The 26,557-nt window shown below is 44.4% G+C and overlaps 1 protein-coding gene across 2 annotated transcripts in view; it reads left to right on the top strand.

The window, feature by feature from the left end:
- The window catches only part of pola1 (polymerase (DNA directed), alpha 1), a 291,471-nt gene that overhangs the window by 1,373 nt on the left and 263,541 nt on the right, over positions 1 to 26,557 (top strand). The window contains exons 2-9 of one of the 2 annotated variants that reach the window (XM_059966177.1): positions 5,011 to 5,135; positions 6,646 to 6,742; positions 6,890 to 6,970; positions 7,329 to 7,438; positions 14,052 to 14,114; positions 14,230 to 14,331; positions 15,827 to 16,043; positions 25,452 to 25,593. In XM_059966177.1, the coding sequence (XP_059822160.1) occupies positions 5,011 to 5,135; positions 6,646 to 6,742; positions 6,890 to 6,970; positions 7,329 to 7,438; positions 14,052 to 14,114; positions 14,230 to 14,331; positions 15,827 to 16,043; positions 25,452 to 25,593 (937 nt within the window). Of the gene's footprint in view, positions 1 to 5,010; positions 5,136 to 6,645; positions 6,743 to 6,889; positions 6,971 to 7,328; positions 7,439 to 14,051; positions 14,115 to 14,229; positions 14,332 to 15,826; positions 16,044 to 25,448; positions 25,594 to 26,557 lie in introns of both variants that reach the window. The other variant, XM_059966176.1, reaches the window with a different exon arrangement.

The following is a 26,557-nucleotide window of genomic DNA, read 5'->3' as shown; positions in this document are numbered from 1 at the left end:
TTTTGTTCTAACCACTACACTGCCATGTATACTTATGCATGGGTTTATACTTCAGATGCATACTTATACCCATAGGTCTCTCTGTTCCGCAGCAATCCTTGGGGTTCTCTCATCCTCTGTGTATATCCTTGCCCTAGTCTAACTTCCCAAAATGTATCTCTCTGTACTTGTCAGAGTTGAAATCGATCTGCTATTCCTTGGTTCACTTCCCCACGTGTCTGAAAAACATCAAAGTATTTCAGCGGTTTTGTCACAAATAAGAGAAAATCTGCAGATGCTGCAAATCCAAGCAACTGTCACAAAATGCTGGAGGAACTCAGCAGGCCAGGCAGCACCGGTGGAAAGGAGTAAACAGTCATCGTTTCGGGCTGAGACCCTTCATCAGGATCGGGACTCAGCTATTTTATGATGTTGAAATGAATGACAGGAGAGTTCAATTCTTAGGGGAATGTTTCTTGCATTGACTACAGGCTTGTATCTTCTGTCAGGAATGTATCCACACAGTGGTCAGCCACCCTTAGCTAGATGTACCTTCTATCTATCTCTAGTGAATGTTTAAACAATGTGTGCTGTGCCTCATTAAAATTCTGGCTTACTAAGATTCCCTGACAATTTTACCGCTTAATAAATTTGCATTCGTATTGAAGGATCTTACAGTACACAGCATCAGTGACTAGTTACATCAGCAAGTGCAACGATGACATCACTGTGTCCAAGACCATCACTACATGCTCTAACCAGAAGCCATGGATGACCACGGAGGTGCATGCGCTGCTGAGGACCTGTAACTCTGCCTTCAGAGCAGGTGACAAGGCAGCCCTAACAACAGTGAGAGCCAAACTGCCCCAGGCCATCAGAGAGGCAAAGCGTACACATGCCCAGCAAATCCACAGTCACTTCCAGGACAGCGGTGACACGTGGCGCATGTGGGAGGGCATTCAGGACATCACCAACTACAGGACAACATCACCTGCCTGTGTAGGTCATGCCTCCCTCTTAGATGCACTGAACAACTTCTACGCCCGGTTTGAGGTGGAAAATGACGTGGTGGCGAGGAAGAACACTCTTCCTCCCAATGACCGGCTGCTGTGTCTTACCGTAGCCGATGTGAGGAAAACTCTGCAGTGTCAACCCACGGAAGGCTGCTGGACCAGACGATATTCCTGGCAAAGTGCTCAGAGGGTGTGCAGACCAGCTGGCAGATGTTCTCATTGACATCTTCAATATCTCCCTGAGCAGCGCCGTCATTCCAACGTGCTTCAAGGCTGCCACCATCGTCCCTGTGCCGAAGAAGTCTTCAGTGTCCTGCCTCAATGACTGTTGTCCTGTTGCACTCACATCCATCATCATGAAGTGTTTCGATAGGCTCGTCGGGAGGCATATCAAGACTCTGCTGCCCCCCTCACTGGACCCCCTGCAGTTTGCGTACCATCCCAACCGCTCAACAGACGACACCATTGCTGCCACACTCCACCTGAGCTCATCCACCTGGACAAAAAAGACGTATGTTTGAATGCTGTTCATAGACTTTAGTTCAGCATTCAACACAATCATTCCTCAGCACCTGATTGGAAAGCTGAGACTGCTGGGTCTGAACACCTCCCTCTGCAACTGGATACTAGCCCTCCTGATTGGGAGACCTCCGTCAGTCCGGATCAGAGGCAGCATCTCCCAACACCATCACACTGAGCACGGGGGCCCCCCAGGGCTGCATGCTCAGTCCACTGCTGTTTACTCTGCTGACCCACAACTGTGCTGTAACACACAGCTCGAACCACATCATCAAGTTCGCTGATGACACTACCGTGGTGGGTCTCATCAGCAAGAGCGATGAGTCAGCTTACAGAGCGGAGGTGCAGCAGCAAATGGACTGGTGCAAAGTCAACAACCTGTCTCTGAATGTGAACAAAACAAAGAGTGGTTGTTGACATGGAGTGACCACTCTCCGTTGAATATTGATGGCTCTGTTGAGATCATTAAGAGCACCAAGTTTCTTAGTGTTCACCTGGTGGAGAATCTCAACTGGTCCCTCAACACCAGCTCCATAGCAAAGAGAGCCCAGCAGTGTCTCTACTTTCTGCAAAGGCTGAGGAAAGTCCGTCTCCCACCCCCCATCCTCATCACATTCTACCGAGGATGTATCAAGAGCATCCTGAGCAGCTGTATCATTGCCTGGTTCGGAAATTGCACCATCTCAGATCGCAAGACCCTGCAGCGGATAGTGAGGTCAGCTGAGAAGATCATCAGGGTCTCACTTGCTGCCATTACAGATATTTACACCACACGCTGCACCCAAAAAGCTAACAGCATTACGAAGGACCCCACGCACCCCTCATACAAACTCTTCCCCCTCCTGCCATCTGGGAAAGGGCACCAAAGTATTTGGGGTCTCGCAACCAGACTATGTAACAGTTTCTTCCCCCAAGCCATCAGATTCCTCAATACCCAGAATCTAGACTGAGATCTACATCATTTATTATTATATTGGAATTTGCCTTCTACTGTGCCTATGTCTTATTATTTATTTATTTATTATTGTACTGCCCTGCACTGTTTTGTGCTCTTTATGTAGTCATGTGTAGGTCTATAGTTTAGTGTAGTTTTTGTGTTGTTTCATGTAGCACCATGGTCCTGGAGGAACATTGTTTCATTTTTACTGCGCACTGTACCAGCAGTTTATGGTCAAAATGACATTAAAAAAACGACTTGAGATGTGCACACCCCTTTCCCTCTCCATGATCCCTGTAGCAGTTGTGTGGTTACAAATTTACATGAAATAATATAGTTTACATTAACTAAAAATGAACAAAATCGGGCAGACACCTTGTGCAGATAACGAACTGATGGACTATCTTCGTAAAATGCTTTCAACAATTGCATCCTTCAAATCTACGTTACCATTGTAACATTCAAGATGATTGTCAATGCCTTCAAATTCTTCATAGTTCCTAATTTGTTGAAGTAGTGAAACTGTTTCATTTATGGCATCTCCAAGACTGAATGCTTGAAACTACAGTGAGCAAAACAGATCCGAGTTGACTTACCGCTTATTTCTCACCAGCTATTAGTGATAAAATTCACACACAAAATGCTGGTGGAACGCAGTAGGCCAGGCAGCATCTATAGGAAGAAGTATAGTTGACGTTTCGAGCCGAGACCCTTCGTCAGGACTAACTGAACGAAGAGATAGTAAGAGATTTGAAAGTGGGAGGGGGAGATCCGAAATGATAGAAGACAGGAGTGGGAGGGGGAGGAATGAAGTGCATGCTGAGCTCGTTAACTTCATTAACTTTGCCTCCAACTTTCACCCTGACCTCAAATTTACCTGGTCCATTTCTGACACCTCCCTCCCCTTTCTTGATCTTTCTGTCTCTACCTCTGGAGACGGCTTATCTACTGATATCTACTATAAGCCGACTGACTCTCACAGCTACCTGGACTATTTCTCTTTCCACCTTGACTCTTGCAAAAATGCTATCCCCTTCTCGCAATTCCTCCGTCTCCGCCGCATCTGCTCTCAGGATGAGGTTTTTCATTCCAGGACGAAGGAGATGTCTTCCTTTTTTTAAAGAAAGGGGCTTCCCCAACTTGGGATAGGGTTCCCCTAGTCCTCACCTACCATCCCACCAGCCTGCGGGTCCAGCATATAATTCTCCATAACTTCCGCCACCTCCAACGGTATCCCACCTCCAAGCACATCTTTCCCTCCCCCCCCCTTCCTGCTTTCCTCAGGGATCGCTCCCTCCACAACTCCCTTGTCCATTCATCCCCCCCATCCCTTCCCACAAATCTCCCTCACAGCACTTATCCTTGTAAGTGGAACAAGTGCTACACCTGCCCTTACACTTCCTCCCTCACCATCATTCAGGGCCCCAGACAGTCCTTCCAGGTGAGGTGACACTTCACCTGTGAGTTGGCTGGTGTGGTATACTGCGTCCGGTGCTCCCTGTGTGGCCTTCTATAGGTGAGACCCAACGCAGATTGCGAGACCATTTCGCTGAACATCTACGCTCTGTCTGTCAGAGAATGCAGGATCTCCCAGTGGCCACACATTTTAATTCCACATCCCATTCTGATACTACTACCCATTCTGATCCCTCTACTGTCAAGATGAAGCCACACTCGGGTTGGAGGAACAACACCTTATATTCCGTCTGGGTAGCCTCCAACCTGATGGCATGAACATTGATTTCTCTGACTTCTGTTAATGCCCCTCATCCCCTTCTCACCCCATCCCTTATTTATTTATTTACCCCCCCCCCCTTTCTCTCTCGCTCTCTCTGTCCCTCTCACAATCACTCCTTGTCTGCTCTTCATCTCCCTCTTGTGCTCCCCTCCCCCTTTCTTTTTCCCTGGGCCTCCGGTCCCATTATCCTCTCCTTTCTCTAACTCTGTATCCCTTTTGCCAAACAACTTTCCAGCTCTTGGCTTCATCCTTCCCCCTCTGTCTTCTCCTATCATTTTGGATTTCCCCCTCCCCCTCCACTTTCAAATCCCTTACTGTCTCTTCTTTCAGTTAGTCCTAACGAAGGGTCTCGGCCCGAAACAGCGACTGTACTTCTCCTTATAGATGCTGCCTGGCCTGCTGCGTTCCACCAGCATTTTGTGTGTGTTGTTTGAATTTCCAGCATCTGCAGATTTCCTCGTGTTTGAGTGATAAAAATCACTGCTTTTTGAATACAAACACACACAACTGACGCTATTTAAGAACTGTTCTCTCTAAGCAGAGTGTAGTGTCTAATGGCCACACAAGTGTGTGCAACTGACTACTGAGAAACAGTTTGGCATAATCTCCTGCCCCAATTAAGTGGCATAGTTTCCCAAATAAATGAAGGGAATCCCAGCCATTTTCTCGATGAGTTTTTGCTCTTTTATAGTTGGCTGTCTGGATTAACCAGTGCCCGCAATTACCGGAAAGCGCTGTATTGGGAAAGGTTACCTACCACATTATCCAAATGTCCAGATGAGATCTGTGTTTGTGTATTAAATGGGAGGTGTTACATTTTTCAGGCGATGCAAACTCTTGTGGCTTGGCAATAACACGTGCAAAACGTGATCGCAGAGAAAAACGAGGGCGTCTAGCGGCACTGGAAAGCTTGAAGAAGGCAAAGGCAGGCGAGAAAATAAAATATGAGGTAAGATAGGCAGCTTCAAGGTTTTGGTAAAAGATGAGAGGTTGTGACAGGTACAAATGCAAATTGTGATCTTTAAGTTTCATTGCTTTACAAAATGCCCTGGCTCAGGATTCACTGACAGAGTACCAACGATTATTATATTGGCGAATGAGGTTCCCGTGGAAAGCAAGCAAATACGATTGAAATCCACTTCCCAAAAGAGCAAAACTGGAGGTTAAGCAGAGCTGACGACGCATGGAAGCACTGAGTCGAGGGAGGTCTTCAGCTAGACAATGAGATATTATCCTTTCGGAATGGAAAAATTAAAGATTGGGAAATCTGCAGTATCAAAACAAAGGAGAGGGAGAGAGGATCTGTACTTGTGGGGGGAGTGGAGGACAATTACTTGGCTCACAATTCTCTACAATGTAAGAAATAAAATAGGCAAGTTAATTTTTAAAGGGAATGATGAAGTGGCTATGACATGGACCTAACTACAGCAAGTGCATTGTCATTTGCTAATGATTTCAGGTAATTGAATGTTTTAGAAAAGATGGAGGAACTTGGAAGAAAAAGAGAATAGCAAATTGTTAAAGTCACAGTAGAAGCTAGGTGTCACAGCACATGGGCAAAGGGAGCATTTTAGATTGGGTTAAGGATCAGCAAAGAATACAAGTTTCTGATGGGAGTTGTTGACAGGTTCCCTGCTAGTGATGATGTAATAGGAAAATACTGAAATACACATTCAAAAAGCATAAGGCAAAAATAAACCAGTTACACTAGGATATTCAAATAGCATGGGTAACATTGCCATTAAATGTATTTTTGGAAGATTTTTTAAAAATACATAAGGTCTTAAGTGATGTATTGATGAGTAATGAATGTAACTGTTTTCTCTCCTTTCACTGTTGTTTAGGTGTATCTTGATCTTAATGCAGGGTCTGTAAACCTGTGGTTAAGATGTGTTACGGCACTGTTCAGTAGTGCTAGAGGTGAGGTTATGTGCTCAGTTGCTGAAATGAAATGTGCACTCATTATCCCTCTGAGACAAAAGTGCTCCTGAAAACCTGTAGTCCAATTTTGTTGTGTCTGAATATTGTATAGAATTTATTTTACTGTTATTAGTAACTCTCAGGCCCTTAATAATAGGAATTAATCATCAAGCAGAAATAAATAAACGTTTTGTTTTCCAAAGCATTTATTATCTTTGTTAGGTAAGTGCTGTTAACCTTGCACGCACACACACACACTTTCTACCTTGTAATTGGCTACTGCCGAAGTTGAACAATCCACGTGAAGACCTTTTAAAAATAAAATCTGTGGGTTATAATTTTCCTTGTGTGTGACCACTATTTTTGACAGATGTTGCTTGATTTTTAATTTAACCCTTTCCCCAAACACTACCTGGATTGCTTTTCTAGCAAAATTGTTAGCTCTTGGTGCATCTTAATGGATCTTGTACAGATGATGTTCAAATTAGGTAAAATCCATCTTTTGCATTGTGCCATATGTCAAATTGCTGCTTTTTCAGGTTGAAGATATTTCAAATGTTTATGAAGAGCTTGATGAAGACGAGTACTCTAAGCTTGTATGTGAAAGGCAGGAGGATGACTGGATAGTTGATGATGGTGCGTGAACCTTAAATTCCTTCTTAATGTGTGTTTATGAGCCCTGCTAAGGAAAATTCTCCAAGTCATTGGAATCATTTCAGTAATTAACTGTAACTTAATGTTATATTGTTAGCAAATTGTTAATGTTGTACCTGTATTTGCCAGATGGGATTGGTTATGTCGAAGATGGTCGAGAAATTTTTGATGATGACTTGTCAGAAGATGTCTTTGATAATAAAACCAAAGGTAAGGATTCAGCAGTTACATCCTAAAATGGGCAAAAAGTTCAGGAGAGGAGATAAAGTGAAGGAAAATAATTTATGATTCAGGTCGATGACCTTCATCAGAAGTGGTGAAGGTTTAAATTTTTAATAGGCTTCAGGAAAGTGAGACAGGAAGCAACTGAAATGTTATTTCACTTGCTACCTGACCTGCAGTTTCCAGGGTTTCAAATTTCTAGTATCCATTGACTTTTTTTGTTTGTTTTTCTATATTGAAGGTGCTAAAATTGTTAGGTGTAACTTTTTTTAAGCAATTTTATTTTTAATGGTTTGTCTATCAAATTTAAAATGTCATCTGTTATTAATGTGATTTGTCCCTGTAGGCAGAATGCCTAGTGCAAATAAAGAGAAGAAAGGTGTGAAGAGCTTGGTCTCAAAACCCAACAACATTAAGTCCATGTTTTTGGCCAGCACAACGAAGAAGAAAGCTGAGGTGTGGCACAATCTCTTCACTTCTATTTTACCATGTCATTTCTAAAGGTGGGCGCCAACATTTATTGCCGGTTCCTGACGGGCTTTGAGAAGTGGTGGGGTGCTGCAGACTTAAAATGTTCCTTCCCTTGTGATGAAACGACTGCCGCACCACGTTTCTGAGTCCGGATTTAGACAAAGTGCAAGGGAATCTGCAGTTGCTTCTATTCTTCCTGGCGGGAGTCTTGTTTGAAGACACGGGCATGAAGTGTCGTGTCAGAGTAGATCAGACAAGGACGTATAGAACACTCTGTAGATAAGAACATAAATAGGTGCAGAAGTAGGAGATCTTTCTCATCGAGCTTTCTCTGCCATTCAATAGATCGTGTTTGATCTAGCTGTGGACTTAACTCCTTTTCCCTATCACCTTTAATTCTCCTACTGTGGTGCACTTTACATTGAAGTGCATGTTCTGAGTTTTTCTAATAACTGATAAATTTGATTAAGCTTTTTTTTTAAGAGACCAGATAAAATTTTACTTCCAACATTGGTCAGGATCCATTACCTGCGTTACTGTGGATGAGGAATTGATGAGGCAAGATTTAAGGAAGCAGGATGGCAGCTAAGATCTTGGGTTCACTACAGGCCTCCATTAATCGGACCAGATTCTTAGGCCGGGTGTTGCCAATCAGAAATCAAAACGAAACCTTCCCAAAGGATTGCTCTTCCAGCCCTTAATAATACCATACTGCATTTCTAGAATCATAGAACGTGACAGCACCAAAACAGACCCCTCAGCCCATCTAATCTGCTCCAAACCATGAATCTGCCTCGTCCCATCAACCTGCACTGGGACCATAGTCCTCCATACCATATTCATTCATGTACCTATCCAGATTTCTCTTAAACGTTGAAATCAACCCCGCATTCACTACTTGCGCTGGCAACTCGTTCCTCACTAACACCACCCTCTGAGTGAAGGAGTTCCAGCCTCATGTTCCCTTTAAACATTTCGCCTTTCACGCTTAACCCATGACCCCTAGTAGTTTCGCCCAACCTCAGTGGAAGAATCCTGCTTGCATTTACCCCTCATAATTTTACATACCTCTATTGAATCTCCCCTCAATTCTCTTAACTTATTCAACTTTTCCCTATGATTCAGGTCCTCAGGTCCCAGCAGCGTCCTTGTCAATTTCTCTGTACTCTTTCTGTCTTATTTACATCCTTCCTGTAGGTAGCTGACCAATCTGCACACTATATCCCAAATTAGGAAAAGATTATGCGAGAAAGCTGGCAGGGAACATAAAAACTGACTGTAAATGCTTTTATAGATATGTGAAAAGAAAAAGATCGGTTAAGACAAATGTAGGTCCCTAATAGACAGAAACAGGTGAATTGATCATAGGGAACAAAGACATGGCAGACCAATTGAATAACTACTTTGGTTCTGTCTTCAGTAAGGAGAACATAAATAATCTTCCGGAAATAGTAGGGGACCGAGGGTCTAGTGAGATGGAGGAACTGAGGGAAATACATGTTACTAGGGAAGTGGTGTTAGGTAAATTGAAGGGATTAAAGGCAGACAAATCCCTAGGGCCAGATGGTCTGCATCCCAGAGGCTTAAGAAAGTAGCCCAAGAAATAGTGGATGCATTAGTGATAATTTTTCAAAACTCCTTAGATTCTGGATTAGTTCCTGAGGATTGGAGGGTGGCTAATGTAACCCCACTTTTTAAAAAAGGAGGGAGAGAGAAACCGGGGAATTATAGACTGGTTAGCCTGACATCGGTGGTGGGGAAAATGCTAGAGTCGGTTATCAAAGATGTGATAACAGCACATTTAGAAAGTGGTGAAATCATCGGACAAAGTCAGCATGGATTTGTGAAAGGAAAATCATGTCTGATGAATCTTAATAGAATTTTTTGAGGATGTAACTAGTAAAGTGGATAGGGGAGAACCAGAGGATGTGGTATATTTGGATTTTCAAAAGGCTTTTGACAAGGTCCCACACAGGAGATTAGTGTGCACTATTAAAGTACACGGTATTGGGGGTATGGTATTGATGTGGATAGAGAATTGGTTGGCAGACAGGAAGCAAAGAGTGGGAGTAAACGGGACCTTTTCAGAATGGCAGGCAGTGACGAGTGGGGTACCGCAAGGTTCACTGCTGGGACCCCAGTTGTTTACAATATATGTTAATGATTTAGACGAGGGAATTAAATGCAGCATCTCTAAGTTTGTGGATGACACCAAACTGGGCAGCAGTGTTAGCTGTGAGGAGGATGCTAAGAGGATGCAGGGTGACTTGGATAGGTTAGGTGAATGGGCAAATTCATGGCAGATGCAATTTAATGTGGATAAATGTGAGGTTATTCACTTTGGTGGCAAGAACAAGAAAACAGATTATTATCTGAATGCTGGCTGATTAGGAAAAGGGGAGATGCAATGAGACCTGGATATCATTGTACACCAATCATTGAAAGTGGGCATGCAGGTACAGCAGGCGGAGAAAAAGGCAAATGGTATGTTGGCATTCATAGCAAGAGGATTCGAGTACAGGAGCAGGGAGATTCTACTGCAGTTGTACAAGGCCTTGGTGAGACCACACCTGGAGTATTGTGTGCAGTTTTGGTCCCCTAATCTGAGGAAAGACATTCTTACCATAGAGGGAGTACAAAGAAGGTTCACCAGATTGATTCCTGGGATGGCAGGACTTTCATATGAAGAAAGACTGGATCAACTAGGCTTATACTCGCTGGAATTTAGAAGATTGAGGGGGGACCTTATTGAAATGTATAAGATTCTAAAGGGATTGGACAGGCTAGATGCAGGAAGATTGTTCCCGATGTTGGGGAAGTCCAGAATGAGGGGTCACAGTTTAAGGATAAAGGGGAAGCCTTTTAGGACCAAGATGAGGAAAAACTTCTTCACACAGTGAGTGGTGACTCTGTGGAATTCTCTGCCATAGGAAACATTTGAGGCCGGTTCATTGGCTATATTTAAGAGGAAGTTAGATATGGCCTTTGTGGCTAAAAGGATCAGGGGGTATGGAGAGGAAGCAGGTACAGGGTTCTGAGTTGGATGATCAGCCATGATCATACTGAATGGAGGTGCAGGCTGGAAGGGCCGAATGGCCTACTCCTGCACCTATTTTCTATGTTTCTATGTAATGTCTTATACAATTTCAACATAGCATCCCAACTCCTGTATTGAATACATTGATTTATGTTGGCCAATGTGCCAGATTTGCGACCTTTTCTATGTGTGACATAGCTTTCAAGGAATTATGGATCTGTATTCTCTGATCCCTCTGTTATATCACACCTCTCAGAGCACTACTGCTCACCATGTAAGACCTGCTCTGGTTGGTCCTCCCAAAGTGCAACATCTCACACTTGTCTGCATTAAATTCCATCTCCCATTTTTCAGCCCATTTTCCCAGCTAGTCCAGATCCCACTGCAAGCTTTGCTAGTCTTCCTCACTGTCCACTACACCCCCAATCATCCTCAATGATCCCCAATGATCCAGTTTACCACATTATCATCCAGATAATTGATATAGTTGATGAGCAACAATAGACCCAGCCCCAATCCCTGTGGCACACCACTATTCACAGGTCTTTTCTTCTATAAAACCAATGTCTAATCCAATTCACTACCTCATCTTGAATGCCAGGCAATTGAGCTTTCTTGACCAAGCTTCTATGTGGAACCTTGTCAAAGGCCTTGCAGAGGTCTGTGTAGATAACATTATCTGCCTTGCCATCTTCAACTTTCCTGTTAACTTCCTCAAAAAGGTCTATAAGATTGGTTAGGCACGACTTAACAAGCACAAAGCCATGTTGACTATCCTTACTCAGTCCATGTCTATCCAAGCAACGTACACAAAATGCTGGAGGAACTCAGTAGGCCAAGCAGCAGCTGCCGAAGGGTCTTGGTCCGAAACGTTGACTGTACTCTTTTCTGTAGATGCTGCCTGGCCTGCTGAGTTCTACCAGCATTTTGTGTGTGTTGCTTGGTTTTCCAGCATCTGAAGATTTTCTCTTGTCCATGTCTACTTATATATCCAGTACCTGAGAATACCTTCCATTAACTTTAGCACCACTGATGTCAGGCTCACCAACCTATATTTTCCTGACTTGTTCTTAGAGCCCTTCTTAAACAACAGAATAATGTTAGATATCTTCCGTTCCTCTGGCAGCTTGCCCGTGCGTATGGATGTTTGTAAGTATCTCTCTCTGCTAGGGGACCTGCATTTCAGCCCTCACCTCCCATAGGGTCTGAGGAAACACCTTGTCAGGCCTTTGGTATTTATTCACTGTAATTTGCCTCGACAACAAACACCTCCTCTATAGTCTGTATAGAGTACGTGACCTCTGTTGCATTTTCTCATATCTATGGACTCTTATCTGTCTCCCAAGTAAATACAGAGGAAAAAAATCCATTTAAGACCTTCCCCCATCTCTTTTGACTCCACGCATAGATTACCACTTTGATCTTCAGAGGACCAGTTTTGTCCCTTGCTACTCTTTTTCTCTTAATAAAGGGCAGAAGCCCTTAGGATTCTCCTTCAGCTTGTCTGCTAAGGCAACCTCGTGTCATCATCTTGATCATCTGATTATCATTTGCAAGAAGAGTGCTCTTGCTGCCTCTCACAGCCTGTTACCGGAAATTGGAGCGTGGACTGTGTTCTGGAGCTGAACCTGTTACATTTATAGTTGCAGGCTGGAGAGAACAGAATTTTAATTCATTGGTTTGAATCTAAACAAGGCAGAGACACCAGGTGTTCTGGTCTTCTCAAAAGTTGAGTTGTGCATATCAGGTATATACGTTATGGACAAGTAGTGCAGTGAAAAACTAACCTGCAGCAGCATTGCGGGAATATATAGTACTTGAAAATTTGTGAACTCTATAGAATTTTCTCTATTTTTACATAAATATGACCTAAAATGTGACGAGATCTTCATGTGTCCGAAAACTAGATCAAGAAAACCTAATTAAATAAAGAACACAAAAATCATTATACTTGTTCATTTATTTATTGAGAAAATGAACCAATATTACATCTATTTCTTGGAAAAAGTAGGTGAACCTTTGTTTTCAGTAATCGGTGTGACCTCCCTTGTATAGAATCAGAATCAGGTTTATTATCACCAACATGTGACGTGAAATTTGTTTACTTAGCAGCAGCAATTCAATGCAATAAGTAATCTAGCAGAGAGAAGAAAAACAAAATAATAAATAAACAAGTAAATCAATTAAGTATTTTGAATAGATTTAAATAAGTGTGAAAAGAGAAATACTGTATATTTTTTAAAAAGTGAGATAGTGAACAAAGATTCTACTTTTTTTTAATAGGACAGGGCACCTCTACAACCCACAGCTCCAATCTCATCTCATTAATTTGAACTCCTGACTCCAATTAGCTTTTGCAGAAGGTATTACCTCAGAGGTTCATGTACTTTTTCCAATAAATGCCATGTAATATTGGATAATATTTCTCAATTAATAAAAGAACAAATACAATTTTTTTGTGTTATTCATTTAATTGGGTTCTCTTTATCAAGTTTTGGGACTTGCATGAAGATCTGATCACATTTTAGCTCATATTTATCCAGAAATAGAGAAAATTCTACAGGGTTCACAAACTTACTAACATCACTGTGGCGTGATATTAACAGCATCCACAAGAAAAGTATAAATCTTACATGAAAGATCCCAATTAAAACAAAAAGATGAAGTCCATTTCAGTGCAAAGTGATCAGATTGCCTATAGTGGTGCTGAACTGTAGGTTTTGCTGGTTGGTTCAAGTACTACATGGTTGAAGGGAAGTAGTTGTTTTTGAAACCGTTGTTGAAGGACTGTACCTTCAGGGTTCTGTACCTTGTGTGCTTTTGCAGCTGTGAGAAGATGGCTGGACCCAAATGGTGAGGATCACTGATGAAAGATAAACACAAGAAATTTTGCAGATGCTGAAACTCCAAAGCAACACATACAAAATGCTGGAGGAACTCAGCCCACACGTCCCTTCCCACTTGGTGCTTATCCCTGCAAAATGCCACACCTCCCTTCTCATAGCCACTCAAGGCCTCAAACAGCCCTTCCAAGTGAGGCAACCCTTCTGCAATTCTGTCAAGGTAATCTACTGCATCCAGTGAGACCCAATATAGATCGGGGGACTGCTTTATCGAGCACCTCTGCTCCATCTGCCACAGCAGGCGGGGTTTTCCAGTCTCCAACCATCCATTTTTAATTCTACTTCTCATTTCTTTTCCAACTTCTGCCATGTTGAGACCATTCTCAGGTTGGATGCAGGATACTGTTTTCTTGAAGCAGTGCGGTCTGTGGACCCTGCTGATGCAGAAGTATACTGTGTACTATAATGAATTGGTCTGAGTGTTCTACTCCCTGCAGCTTCTTGTGTTCTTGTGCATTTGAATCACTGTACCAGACCATAAAGTGACCTGTCAGCATTCTTTCAACAGTTCATCAGTATAAATTTGTTAGAATATTTGGTGACGTGCCATGAAGAGATAGAGGTCCAGTCGTAGTAGTTAAGGAGGAAAGAATTTATGAAGGATACTATTCCAATCAAAACTATAATTCATAATTACAGACTTTTTTTACTTTTGCAGAAAGATGTTGATTTGTCCAAGGATGATCTATTAGGAGACATACTTCAGGATCTTCATTCAGAGGTAAAGAGCCAGTTCATGCTTAAGATTTGTTAGGTAATTTAGCTGTATGTTGCATTGCTTATCCTCCCTTCCTAGCTTTACAGACCTTAACCAAATTTGGTTTTACACTTAATAGGCATCTTCGATATCTGCGCCTCCTCCCGTTGTGGTCTTGAAGAAGAAAAAGCCTGCTGGGGTGTTAGCGAACCCATTTTCTGTCAAGCAACCCACCCCAAAGGTAACCCAATAAGCAGCTTCAGTTATATTTTAATTGGCTTCTGGCTCTGTCTGGAATTTGAAAATGAGCAGCAGATTTGATGAATGAAACAATGGGTCATGGAGGCAAACAGCGTGGAAATTTCACTCAGCAAATCCATACCCACCTTTAATCACCTATCTGATGGATCCCATTTTATTCTCCCTACATTCCCATCAACTACCCCTGGATTCTACTGCTCACTGACATAGGCTATGTACAGAGGCAGTTTACCCTCTAACTCACCAATCTTTTTGGGTTGGGTTCACCTGAAGGAAGCCCACAGGAAAAAATGCAAACTTTGCACAAACAGATAGAGTGTGGGTCAGAATTGAACCCATTACCTGAACTGTAAGGCAGCAATTGCACTACTGTGCCCCCACAATGTGCTCTATGTCTATCTACATTAATGTTAATTTCTGTTAATAATGGTTACCAAATTTCACAACATATACCAGTGATATTAAACCTGATTCTGATATTTGTGCAGTTTATTTATGTGTAAATCTACTAATCTCTAAATTTTCTGAGATTTTATTCAAAATCTTCTCTGTTAGTATTCCAGTGATTGTGGCGCATTCCAATCTGCTTCCTTCACTGGATTATTTAACTTGCTAACTAATATAATTTATATACATTGCATTTCTTGTCATTTGTAGTTTTTTTTTGTGTATTGCACTGTACTATTGCCGCAAAACAACAAATTTCATGGCATGCGTCGGTGATAAACAACCTGATTCTGGCTGTATCCAGATATGATAGTTCACTCATCTGAGACAAGAGAAATACCCTAAAGACTAACGTATGCATAACTGAGCTGAGTGCCATGTATGCCAAGGTAGTAATTGTATATAGAGTTCATGACATGTTGCTCATGTGGGATGTATATACAGCACAAAACTTAGCAGAGATTTTGCCTAGTTACTTTGATGTTATTTGTTAGGTCACTTTTCAGAACTAAGATACACTGGTAAGACCACACGTTGTGGTTAGGGAACACTATTGTTGGGTTTCAAAGTGCCTCACTTGCACTGGGAGAACACTGTCACAGTGAAGCAATGTCACCATTTTGAAAGGAGACTGGCAATGGTTTAGGAATCTTGGGAGGAGAAGGGAAAGTATGGGTGACCATTTCTGCAGAAACATAGCAAACATTTAATAGATTGTTTGAAATGAAGAGAATCAAATTCTTGTTTTTTGCTGCAGGAAAGTGGCACTGAGGGAATAGTTCAGCCAGTGAATGGTGGAGCAGGCACAAGGAGCTTCATGGGCTGAGCCGGATTCGATTGCTGTGTGCCTTCTGTGTTCTCATTGAAATCCCCAGCTGAGAAAAGGATTTAAATGATTCCTAATTACATTGCAATCTTTGGATTTTTAATTGTCTTATGTTGTGGTGTATCAATTCAATATAAAATGTCTTTAATTGTGGAAGCTCAGTTCCTGCACATCTAAACAAAGTTCATTTTTGAACCCTCAGGTTTCTGCAGGCCCTGATTTTACTCACTTGAATGGCTCTGCAAGAAAACCAGTCATCCCTGAAGGTGGAGTCAGCACAGTGGAAAGAGCCCTTCCAGTTCCTGTGAATTCATCAGCCAAAAAGGTGCATGTGAAACAACAGCAAAGGAAGTTGGAATTGGAGGAACCAAAGGACATTCCCAAGGAAGTGGTGGTAAAAGAAGAGAGAGATGCTGATGGTAAATATATATAAAAAACATTAAAAATATGCATCTGTGCCCTCAATATTCTTATTTTGCATCTATTGAGTGTTGAGCTGTAGTTTTGCTCTTTTGTCCTCTGTAGTTTTCCATGATTAATGTATACTGTGTAGCAATGTGCTACACACAGCACTGAAATAACAACACACCGTCGGTAAGTTGTTTCGAGACTAGTTTATTCAAACTTCGTGGCGCTGGCATTTAATCCCTAGCGCCCGCCCTCTCCAGGCGGAAGTGGCGTCAGAGGTGCATTACCAAAGTCTCCCCCTGCGCGCTGGCTATTTGTGAGTCGGTTTGCCTGCGCAGAAAGTGGGTCGCCACATAACCCCCCGCCCCCCCCCCCCCAGAACCGGCGATACACCCCCCAATGTCCACAGTCTGGATCAGCCTCTGTTTGGGAGGTCTGCCTCTGCGCTGCGGTGCCTGAACCTCGACCGGCTGCGCCAAGTCCACATGGGCTGGTTTGAGTCGATCCACCATGAAAACCTCCTCTCTCCCCCCAATATCCAGAACGTATGTGGACCCATTGTTGATCACCTTGAACGGCCGCTGTAGCGGTGCCCGGTGTCCGCCCCTTCGTACAAACACAAACTTACAGTCCTGCAGTTCTTTGGGTACATGGGTCGGGGTCCGTCTGTGCTGTGAAGTTGGTACGGGGGCCAGGTTGCCGAGCCTCTCGCACAGTCTGTCCAGGACTGCTGCAGGTTCTTCTTCTTGCCCCCTTGGGGCTGGTATGAACTCTCCCGGGACGGCCAGGGGTGCATCGTACACTAACTTGGCCGACGGGGCGTGCAGATCCTCTTTGGTTGCTGTGCGAATTCCAAGCAGGACCCAGGGAAGCTCATCCACCCAGTTAGGTCCTCTCAGGCAGGCCATGAGAGCCGACTTCAAGTGACGGTGGAAGCTTTCCACTATTCCGTTCGACTGTGGGTGGTAGGCAGTAGTGTGGTGTAGCTGCACTCCCAACAGGCTGGCCACAGCCGACCCCAGGCTGGAAGTGAACTGGGTGCCTCTGTCGGAGGTAATGTGGGCCGGTACCCCGAAGTGTGCTACCCAGGTTGCAATCAGTGCTCGGGCGCAGGAATCGGCAGATGTGTCGGTGAGTGGGACTGCCTCTGGCCACCTAGTGAACCGGTCTACCATAGTTAGGAGGTACCGCGCTCCTCGGGACACTGGTAGGGGGCCCAAGATATCCACATGAATGTGGTCGAACCTCCGGTGGGTGGGTTCGAACTGCTGCAGTGGGGCTTTAATGTGCCGCTGCACCTTGGCTGTTTGGCACTGCGCGCACGTTCTGGCCCATTCCCTGACCTGCTTGTGAAGTCCATGCTGCGTGCACGTTCTGGCCCATTCCCTGACCTGCTTGTGAAGTCCGTGCCACGCGAACTTGCTGGAGACTAGCCGGATGGTTGTCCTGATAGATGGGTGTGCCAAACCGTGTATGGAGTCGAAAACTCACCGCCGCCAGGCTGCTGGGATGATGGGGCGAGGTTGGCCGGTAGCCACGTCGCACAGGAGGGTCCTCTCACCTGGGCCTACGAGAAAGTCCTGCAGCTGCAAACCCGAGACTGCGGTCCTGTAGCTGGGCATCTCGTCGTCTGCCTGCTGCGCCTCCGCCAGTGCTGCATAGTCCACCCCCAGGGACAGGGCCTGGACAGCTGGTCTGGAGAGTGCGTCCACCATGAAGTTGTCCTTTCCCAAGACATGCTGGATGTCCGTCATGTACTCGGAGATGTAGGACAGATGTCACTGCTGGCGAGCTGACCAGGGATCGGATACCTTTGTGAACGCAAAGGTCAACGGTTTGTGGTCCGTGAAGACGGTGAACAGCCTGCCTTCTAAGAAGTACCTGAAATGTCGGATTGCTAGATACAGTGCCAACAACTCCCGGTCGAAAGCACTGTACTTGAGTTCGGGTGGTCGTAGGTGCTTGCTGAAGAATGCCAAGGGCCGCCAGCGCCCCTCGATGAGCTGCTCCAGCACCCCACTGACTGCTGTGTTGGATGTGTCCACTGTGAGGGCGGTCGAAACGCCCGTTCTGGGGTGCACCAGCATCGCGGCATCCGCCAAGGCTTCCTTGGCTTTAATGAAAGCCGCCGCGACCTCCTTGTTCCAAGTAATGTCCTTGCCTTTACCCGACATCAGGGTGTACAAACGGCACATGATGCGGCTGCTGAGGGGAGGAAACGGTGGTAGAAGTTCACCATACCAACGAACCCCTGTAGGTCTTTGACCGTGTTGGGCCGGGCAAAATGGCGGATCATGTCTACCTTGGCGAGCAGAGGTGTTGTCCCGTCTTTGGTAATCTTGTGGCCCAGGAAGTCGATGGTATCTAGACCGAACTGGCATTTGGCCGGGTTGATCGTGAGGCCGAAATCACTCAGGCGGGAGTAGAGCTGGCGGAGATGGGACAGATGCTCCTGGTGACTACTGCTGGCTATAAGGATGTCGTCCAAATAGATGAACGCAAAATCCAGGTAGCGTCCCACTGCATCCATTAGCCGCTGGAACGTCTGTGCAGTATTCTTCAGGCCGAACAGCATTCGGAGGAACTTGAACAGGCCAAACAGGGTGATAAGTGCTGTTTTGGGGATGTCTTCAGGGTGCACCGGGATTTGATGGTATCCCCGGACGAGGTCTACTTTGGAAAATATTCTTGCCCCGCACAGGTTTGCTGCAAAGTCTTGTATGTGCGGCACAGGGTAGCGGTCTGGAGTGGTAGCCTCGCTCAGTCTGCGGTAGTCGCCGCATGGTCTCCAACCCCCAGCTGCTTTGGTTGCCATGTGCAGGTGGGAGGCCCATGGGCTGTCGGACCTCTGTACGATCCCCAATTCTTCCATCCTCTTGAACTCCTCCTTCGCCAGGCAGAGCTTTTCCGGGGGGAGCCTTCGTGCATGAGCGTCGAGGGGTGGTCCCTTGGTCAGAATTTGGTGCTGTACCCCGTGTCTGGGCATGGCTACCATGAACTGCGGTGCCAGAATCGATGGAAAGTCTGCCAGGATTCTGGTGAATTCGTTGTCCGACAGCGTGTCCAGGTGTGGGGCCGGCAACTTGGCTTCACCCAGGGAGAACATCTGGAAAGTCTCAGCATGTACCAGTCTTTTCCCTTGCAAGTCAACCAGCAGGCTGTGATCTCGGAAGAAGTCCACCCCCAGGAGTGGTTGGGCCACCGCGGCCAGTGTGAAGTCCCACATGAACCGGCTGGTGCCAAACTGCAGCTGCACTGTGCGGGTGCCATAGGTCCATATCGTGCTGCTGTTTGCGGCCCTCAGGGTGGTTCCTGGCTTCCTGTTGTTGGTCTCGTACCCCGTCGGGGGCAAGACGCTGATCTCCACTCCTGTGTCGACCCAGAAGCAGCGTCCCGACTGTTTGTCACAGACGTACAAGAGGCTGTCCTGGTGGCCATCTGCCATAGTCATTAGCAGCAGCTGGCCCTGGCCTCGGCTCTTGCAGGGCCGGCAACAACGGCAGGCTTCTGTGCCCCACTGCTGGTGGTAGAAACACCACTGTTCACTGGCCTCCTCACTCCTGCCTCTGTGTTGTGTGCGCCCCCCTGCCAGGCCTGGTCTGGTCTGCTGTTGGGCGCATGGCCTGGTAAGCTGACCGACGGACGCCACGCTCTCCCTCTTGGCTTTCCACAGCACGTCTGCCTGGGCCGCCAACTTCCGGGGGTCACTGAAATCTGCGTCGGCCAGCAGCAGATGTATGTCCTTGGGGAGTTGCTTTAGGAACGCTTGCTCGAACATGAGGCAGGGCTTGTGTCTGTCAGCCAGGGCCAGCATCTCATTCATCAATGCTGATGGCAGTCTGTCTCCCAAACCATCCAGGTGAAGCAGGCGAGCACCCCGCTCACGCCGTGAGAGGCCAAAGGTCCCAATGAGCAGCACTTTGAATGCTTCATATTTGCCTTCTTCCGGGGGCGACTGTCTGAAATCCGCAATCTGGGTGGCCGTCTCCTGGTCAAGGGTGCTCACCACGTGGTAGTAACGTGTGGAATGAGAGGATATGTGCCCAATCTGGATCTGGGCTTCTGCTTGGCTAAACCACACGCGTGGTCACAGCGTCCAGAAAGTCGGCAGTTTTAGTGAAACCGTGTGAACAGATGAAGAGTCGGTCATCTTTGGTCCAGATCCCGTTCGGACCGTCAGGGTCACCAATGTAGCGATGTGCTACACACAGCATTGAAATAATGACACGCAGTCGGTAAGTCATTTTGAGACTAGTTTATTCAAACTTCGTGGCGCTGGCATTTAATCCCTAGCGCCCGCCCTCTCCGGGCGGAAATGATGGCAGAGGTGCATTACCAAAGTCTCCCCCCCCGCACGCTGGCTATTTGTGAGCCGGTTCGCCTGCGCAGAAAGTGGGTCGCCACAACTGTTTGCTTACAGGAATGTGCTGTGATCCTGGTCTTGCTTTTTTTGTGTATCTGTGTTTAGCAATTTGTGTGCTTCTCCCTGAAACTCCTGGCTTTGAACCTTATTTGGATATAATGTGTCCTTTGTTGCCTATTCCTGATACATCCACACCACGGAGCAGAGAAACGTGTTTGCTTCTTCAATGCCAATATGCCTCTCTGGCATAATGTACTGCGGTGAACAGTGATGGTTTCTGTAGTGGCTTTTTCGTTTCCTGGATCACAAAAGTGTTGGCAATTCCATTGACATAAATCACCTGTGAGGCCTGAAAAGCACAATATTCAGGTCATTGAAAAATCTATAAAGGCTCGAGATTCTGAGTAGGTCAGGCTGTAACTGGGTAGTGAGAAGCTGGTAACGTTTTGGGTAAATCTTGAAATAGCTTCTGAAATCCTGAAATGGTTTCATTGCACTTTGTTCTACAGTTGCATTGGCAAAGAACAAAGCAAAAGCCTGATGGAAAACAGAGCAGAAAGGACTGGAGAAGAGGGGAGAATCTGAGATTGGGTAAAAATGCACAAACTGGAGGGAGAAAGATTTTTAAAAAAGTAAGAAAGTTAATTCAGACTTAGGATTGAGAATGGTTCTTGAGTTTGGAGAACAAGCTGACTTTTTGACTTTAACTCACAGACTAAAAAAATTGTTGGGATTCTACTTAGTTTTTAATATTGTAGGCATGAGTACTAAACATGTCTCATCTGGTCTGGTATCTTTAAAGTTCATGACTGATACTGTTAGAAGTTTATTGGGCTGTGGTGTTGTTCTATTAGATGCAACTTGCAGTATCTTTCTTCTAGGACATGCTTAATGTGGAGGGGCTTTGTCTGCTTGTCAGCCAAAAGTATCTTTAACTTCGTTAAGCATATTTGTGGGTTTATAATTTAGGCGAGTTTAACATTGTTAAATCTCAATTCCTTTTACAACCTCTGTTTGACCTGATCACTAATACAATGGATTGTCCTGGAAGTCAAAGCAACTGTGCAACTCTTGTTGGGGGAGAAGGAAAGTTTTGACAGGGCTGTCTCTGGGGTTGTGCTCATACATTCACCACCAGGTGGAGGTAGAACAAAGCTTAGGGAATGCACTGTGACTTGAAGTTTGTAGCTTGTGAACTAAAAAAGACAATGTTAACAATGAAATTATTGGTGTGAACTAATTTAAATTTTAGTCTTTCCTGTGCCACATGAAATCTTCAACACAGCACTGTTAATTGTGTAAACATGAGGAAATCTGCAGATGCTGGAAATTCAAACAACAACACACACAAAATGCTGGTGGAACACAGCAGGCCAGGCAGCATCTATAGGGAGAAACGTTGTCGACGTTTCGGGCTGAGACCCTTCATCAGGACTGTTAATTGTGAGCAGGTTTATCTACCTCTTTGGAAGTGAATTTCAGAATTGCCGTTAAATTCTGTGGAAGGGTCTCGGACCAGAACGTTGACTGTTTACTCTTTGCCATAGATGCCTGGCCTGCTGAGTTCCTCCAGAATTTTGTGCATGTTGTCTGGATTTCAAGCGTCTGAAGATTTTCTCATGTTTAGAATTACCAAGGATTGTCAGTAGGGCTGGAGTGTGATTTTACACTTTGAAGGATGAGTGAGTCACCTCATGAACGTGTTCTCATTCTGAAGTTGCTAAAGCATCGGTCTGTCTGGCCTGGTTCTTCAACGTGAGAGAAGCAGTTAGTTGCTCTCTTGTTGTCTTTGTTGAGTGCCTGCTGCACAGTGAATAACTAAATTAGATGTGCTAGTTTGCAGCATTCTTCATTTGGTTGTTGACTTGTAGTATTGATGGTTCGTGAACTCTGGTCCAAGGAAGTCGGATCTTGAGCAGTGAGATAAACTATATTTGGAATTAGCTTGGTGCTATCGGGGAATTTCTTTTGTGATTGGAAGCCTGTTTTGTGACCATTGATGGTACTAGAGGGAGCAGTGCTAGGACTTTTTCCATTTATTTTATACATTAACAATTGAGCATGATGTGGGATTTCAGGAATGACGTGGAAACTGGTGGTGGTGTTGACAGTGAGATGAATGGTCTTTGGCTGCAGAATGATGTTGGTGAGTTGGGTAGAGAAATGGCAGATGAAACCATCTGGAAAATGTGAAGTGAGGCATTTTGGCGAGGACAGATGCAGACAACGATCCAATGATCTGAACATTAAATTTTCTAACGTGTAGTAATCTTTGTTCCTGTATTTTCCAGCCTCATGGCCACTTGGGTCCTCTTTGTCCCTCCACCACCTGCCTGGCTCTATCCTTTTTTCTCCCCATTTTACTCCTTCCATATCGGTCTTTACCTGTCACCCCCAGCCTCCGTCTTGCACTCTACTTCTCCCTCTCCTCTCTACCTCCAACTTGGTCTATCTGCTCATCATCCCTCACTCATCCTTGGTACATCAATCAGCTACCCAGCCCCTGCCTCTCCTCTCTCCCACTCTCTCCTTTACACTGACCATCCTCCCTCAATGATCTCAATCCCTTTTCTTGACTTGAAACATCGAGCATCCTTCCCCAGATATTGATCTGTTGAGGTCCTCCTGCATTTTTTTTTGTTCCATGTCATGTGAATTGCCACACACTAGATCAGGAATTCCCAACCTTTTTTATGCCATGGACCAGCACCATAAGTGGACCCCCAGACTGGGAACTCCTGCACTGGAGTATAGATAGCAGCATAGTCAGTACTCTGATCCTGGAACCTGCAGAGTGAATATCTGTGTATTTTTCTTCACTCATCTGCTCTAACTTTGGACTTGTGTATTTGTGGCACTCTTCTGCAATTTTTTCCTGATATTTTGCTATAGTAGGTGCTGTATTCCTTAAAAATGCAACTTCTGTTATGCTAGGCAGAGTCGGAGGTAAACTAAAACTGAATTTATGGTTACATACAGTGCCTTAAAGTATTCAGCCCCCACAACTATTTTCACATCTCACTGTCTTATTTTCTAAATTTAAAATATATTGAAGTAGGTTTTTTTTTTAGCTAATCTATAAAACATTGTGCATTATGTCAAATCAAAAGAAAAATTCCAAAACCTGTCAACAGTTTGCTAAAAGTTGAAAACCATAACTGTGTGGCTGTAAAAGTATTTTTCCCCTTTGAACTGTAATTACTACGCTAACTTTCCTCTGGTGCAATATATTACTTTACCAAGTTGCTGATGTAGAATATTGGAAGATCACCTGTTTTCAATGAATTCGTCAGAATAAATGCCCTCTCTCTCTGTAAGGTCCAACAGTATGGTAGATTTTCAATAGACCAAACCAAAATGAAAACAAAGGAGCATTCAAGGCAGGTTAGGGAAATGAAAGCTCACATTTGGGGAAGGGTACATGACCATTTCAAAGGCAGTGAACATACTTCTGAGAGTGCAGTCTATTGTGAAAAAGTGGAAATATTTTGAAACCACAGCCACACTGCCTAGGTCAGGCTGTCCCTCTAAACTTAATCACTGGAGAAGTATGACAGTTGTAAGAGAGGCTACTGTGACACCAACAGTCAAAGGGTATTCATGAAAGAGTGGCAATGAAGAAGCCCTGATTATATAAATTAAAAAAAGCATATCCTTGCCCGTAAAGACTTCGCAAAGCTTCTCTTAAAAGTTACTGTTAAAATGTGGTTGGATGAGACTAAAGTGGGACTTTTGGCCTCAATGTGAAGCAATTCATGTGGCGTAAATCTAATTCTGCGCCTCTGCTAGGTAACACTATCTGTACTGTAAAGTATGGTGGAGATAGCATTATGCTGTGAGAATGTTTTTCAGCAGCAGGGACTGGAAATTTTGTCAGAATTGATGGGAAGATGAATGCTGCTAAATCCTGGAAATAAAACCTGCTAGCCTCTGCCAGGAAGCTTGAGTCAGGGAGGAAGTTCATCTTTCAGCAGGATAGTGACCCAAGCACACTGCCAGATCAACCGTAGAGTGGCTTCAAATGAAGAAAATTGATGTCCTCGAGTTGCTCAGTCAGAGTCCTGACCATATTCAGATCGAACATCTACGGCAAACCCTCAAAATTGCTGTCCACTGCTGCTCCCCAGCTAACCTAGCACAACTTGAGCAATTTTGCAAGGCGGAATGGGCTAATCTTGTTCTATCATGTTGTGCAAAGCAAATAGAGACGAATCTAAAAAGGCTACTGGCTGTAATAGCTCCGAGAATTGGCTCAACTAAGCAAAGGGGGATGAATACTTTTGAACTTCTGGCATTTCAGTTTTGCAAATGTTAGTTTTTCATGCTGTACAATTTTCCTTCGATTTTTTTGAGTCCTCTGTGGGGGAAAAAGGAGCATGTGATTCACAAATAAAAATTGTTGGGTAAATTGATCGACATTTCTGGTTATAATCATTTATACGAACAAAGGATCGGGTGATGATTATTTTCAGCTAAGTGCAACATCAGCAGTTCTGTGTTGTGCATGGTTAACATTAAAGTTGAAGTACTGTTAAGTGCTGGGTTTGTTCTCACTACCAACTCAAGTAGGGATAGAGAATACAAGTGAACTTAGATTTTCATGAGTGATTCAAGAATATCCATTCTACATTTTTTTTCTCCCTTGTATTACTTTTCCCTCCCTCGCATCCCACTTTGTACCTCTGTGGTTGTTGATATAGGCAAGCTACTGTGGTGTCAAGGAAAATCATTAACTCCCCTTTGATTCTTTTTGCCATTAACTTGCACTAAAGGGTAATCTACATTGGCTAATTAACCTACCAGCACGACTTGGGATGTTGCAGGGAGAAACTGCAAACCTTGCACAGAAGGCACACGGGGTCAGTGTCAGACTGGGCTGTCGGAGTTGTGAGCCAGCAAATCTACCAGCTGTGCCAGTGTTGCATGTGAATCTGTGCTGCCATGTTTCCTGAGTGGTTCATTTCTAACGAGATTGTCTTTGCAGAATTCTCTGTTTAAAACTTTGCTTTGTTTAACTCCAATACCACGAGTTTTAAATTCTGATTTTAATTAGCAGAAGATCCCCAAGTAATGGAGTTGGATGAGGGAGACTTTGATGAACCCATGGACACTGAGCCTATGTCCACTGCAAAAATAGAAATGGAAGATGTGAAAGCCATCAAAGCTGAAGAACCCAAGGAGGAAGAAAAGCCATTCAAGTAAGCCAATTGAAAGGACTAATGGAAAATTAATAAAGTACTTGTTATATTTAGGATATTCTGATAAACAATAGGGCATTGGTTTACTGACAGGGTTGAATAAAATCCTGCAAAATAAAGCAATTGTATTGAGCAGACATTTTACCAGTTACCAACCAATCAGCCTGTTGCCAGGCCTGGACATATCTCAAAAGACTAGGATTGTACCCTTGCAGAATTGTTCTGGTGCTAATGCTGATGAAGATTCCATTTTTAATTAAACCCTCAATTTCAGTTCCTTATTTTCATTTCCAAGCATTGGTTCAAGATTTTAGTGAAGTAGGTTTTCTTGGAGAATTTCAGTCCAAAGTATGCTTAAGGCTATAAATGCCAGTGGAGAGAGTTTGTAGAATCAAGACCCTGCAGGTTCTGGGATCTGGAGCAACCATCTGCTGAAGAAAGTCAGTGTGTCAAGTAACATCTATTGGGGAAAGGGAAAAGAATTGTCAACAATTTGGACAAGGTCCTGGTGCTGTGTTTCAGCCCAAATATCAACAGTTATCTTCCCACCGCCACGGAAGCTGCTTGATCTGCTGAGTTCTTCCAACAAATTATGAGAGTTTGTAGTTGGCCAGAGTTTATACTATAGCTCGGAGGGCTGGAGTGTCAGATTTCTCCCTGCTTGAGAAAAATTGCAGCTGCAATTGATCTAGCTTCAATTTTTCTGAGAAGTTCATGTTTTTGCTAGTGGCCTATAATACTAACTATTTGTAAGTAGTGTCAGGACAAACAGTGAAGATTGTCCTGAGAGAATTTCACCAGCATGTGGTGAGTGAACTGATCAATTTTTGGGTACCCTGGGTAAGTGAACACATCAGGTTGAAGATCATTCTGAGGTTTCTGAAGCTGCTTTTCACATACCCCAGCTTGGAACTAGAAAGGTTGATCCAGGTTGACAAAGTGTTGGAGAATTTCATTTCTAAGT

The sequence above is a fragment of the Hypanus sabinus genome, chromosome 4 (assembly GCF_030144855.1).
Source record: "Hypanus sabinus isolate sHypSab1 chromosome 4, sHypSab1.hap1, whole genome shotgun sequence".
Classification (NCBI taxonomy): domain Eukaryota; kingdom Metazoa; phylum Chordata; class Chondrichthyes; order Myliobatiformes; family Dasyatidae; genus Hypanus; species Hypanus sabinus.
This window is presented reverse-complemented; position numbering and strand designations above follow the sequence as displayed.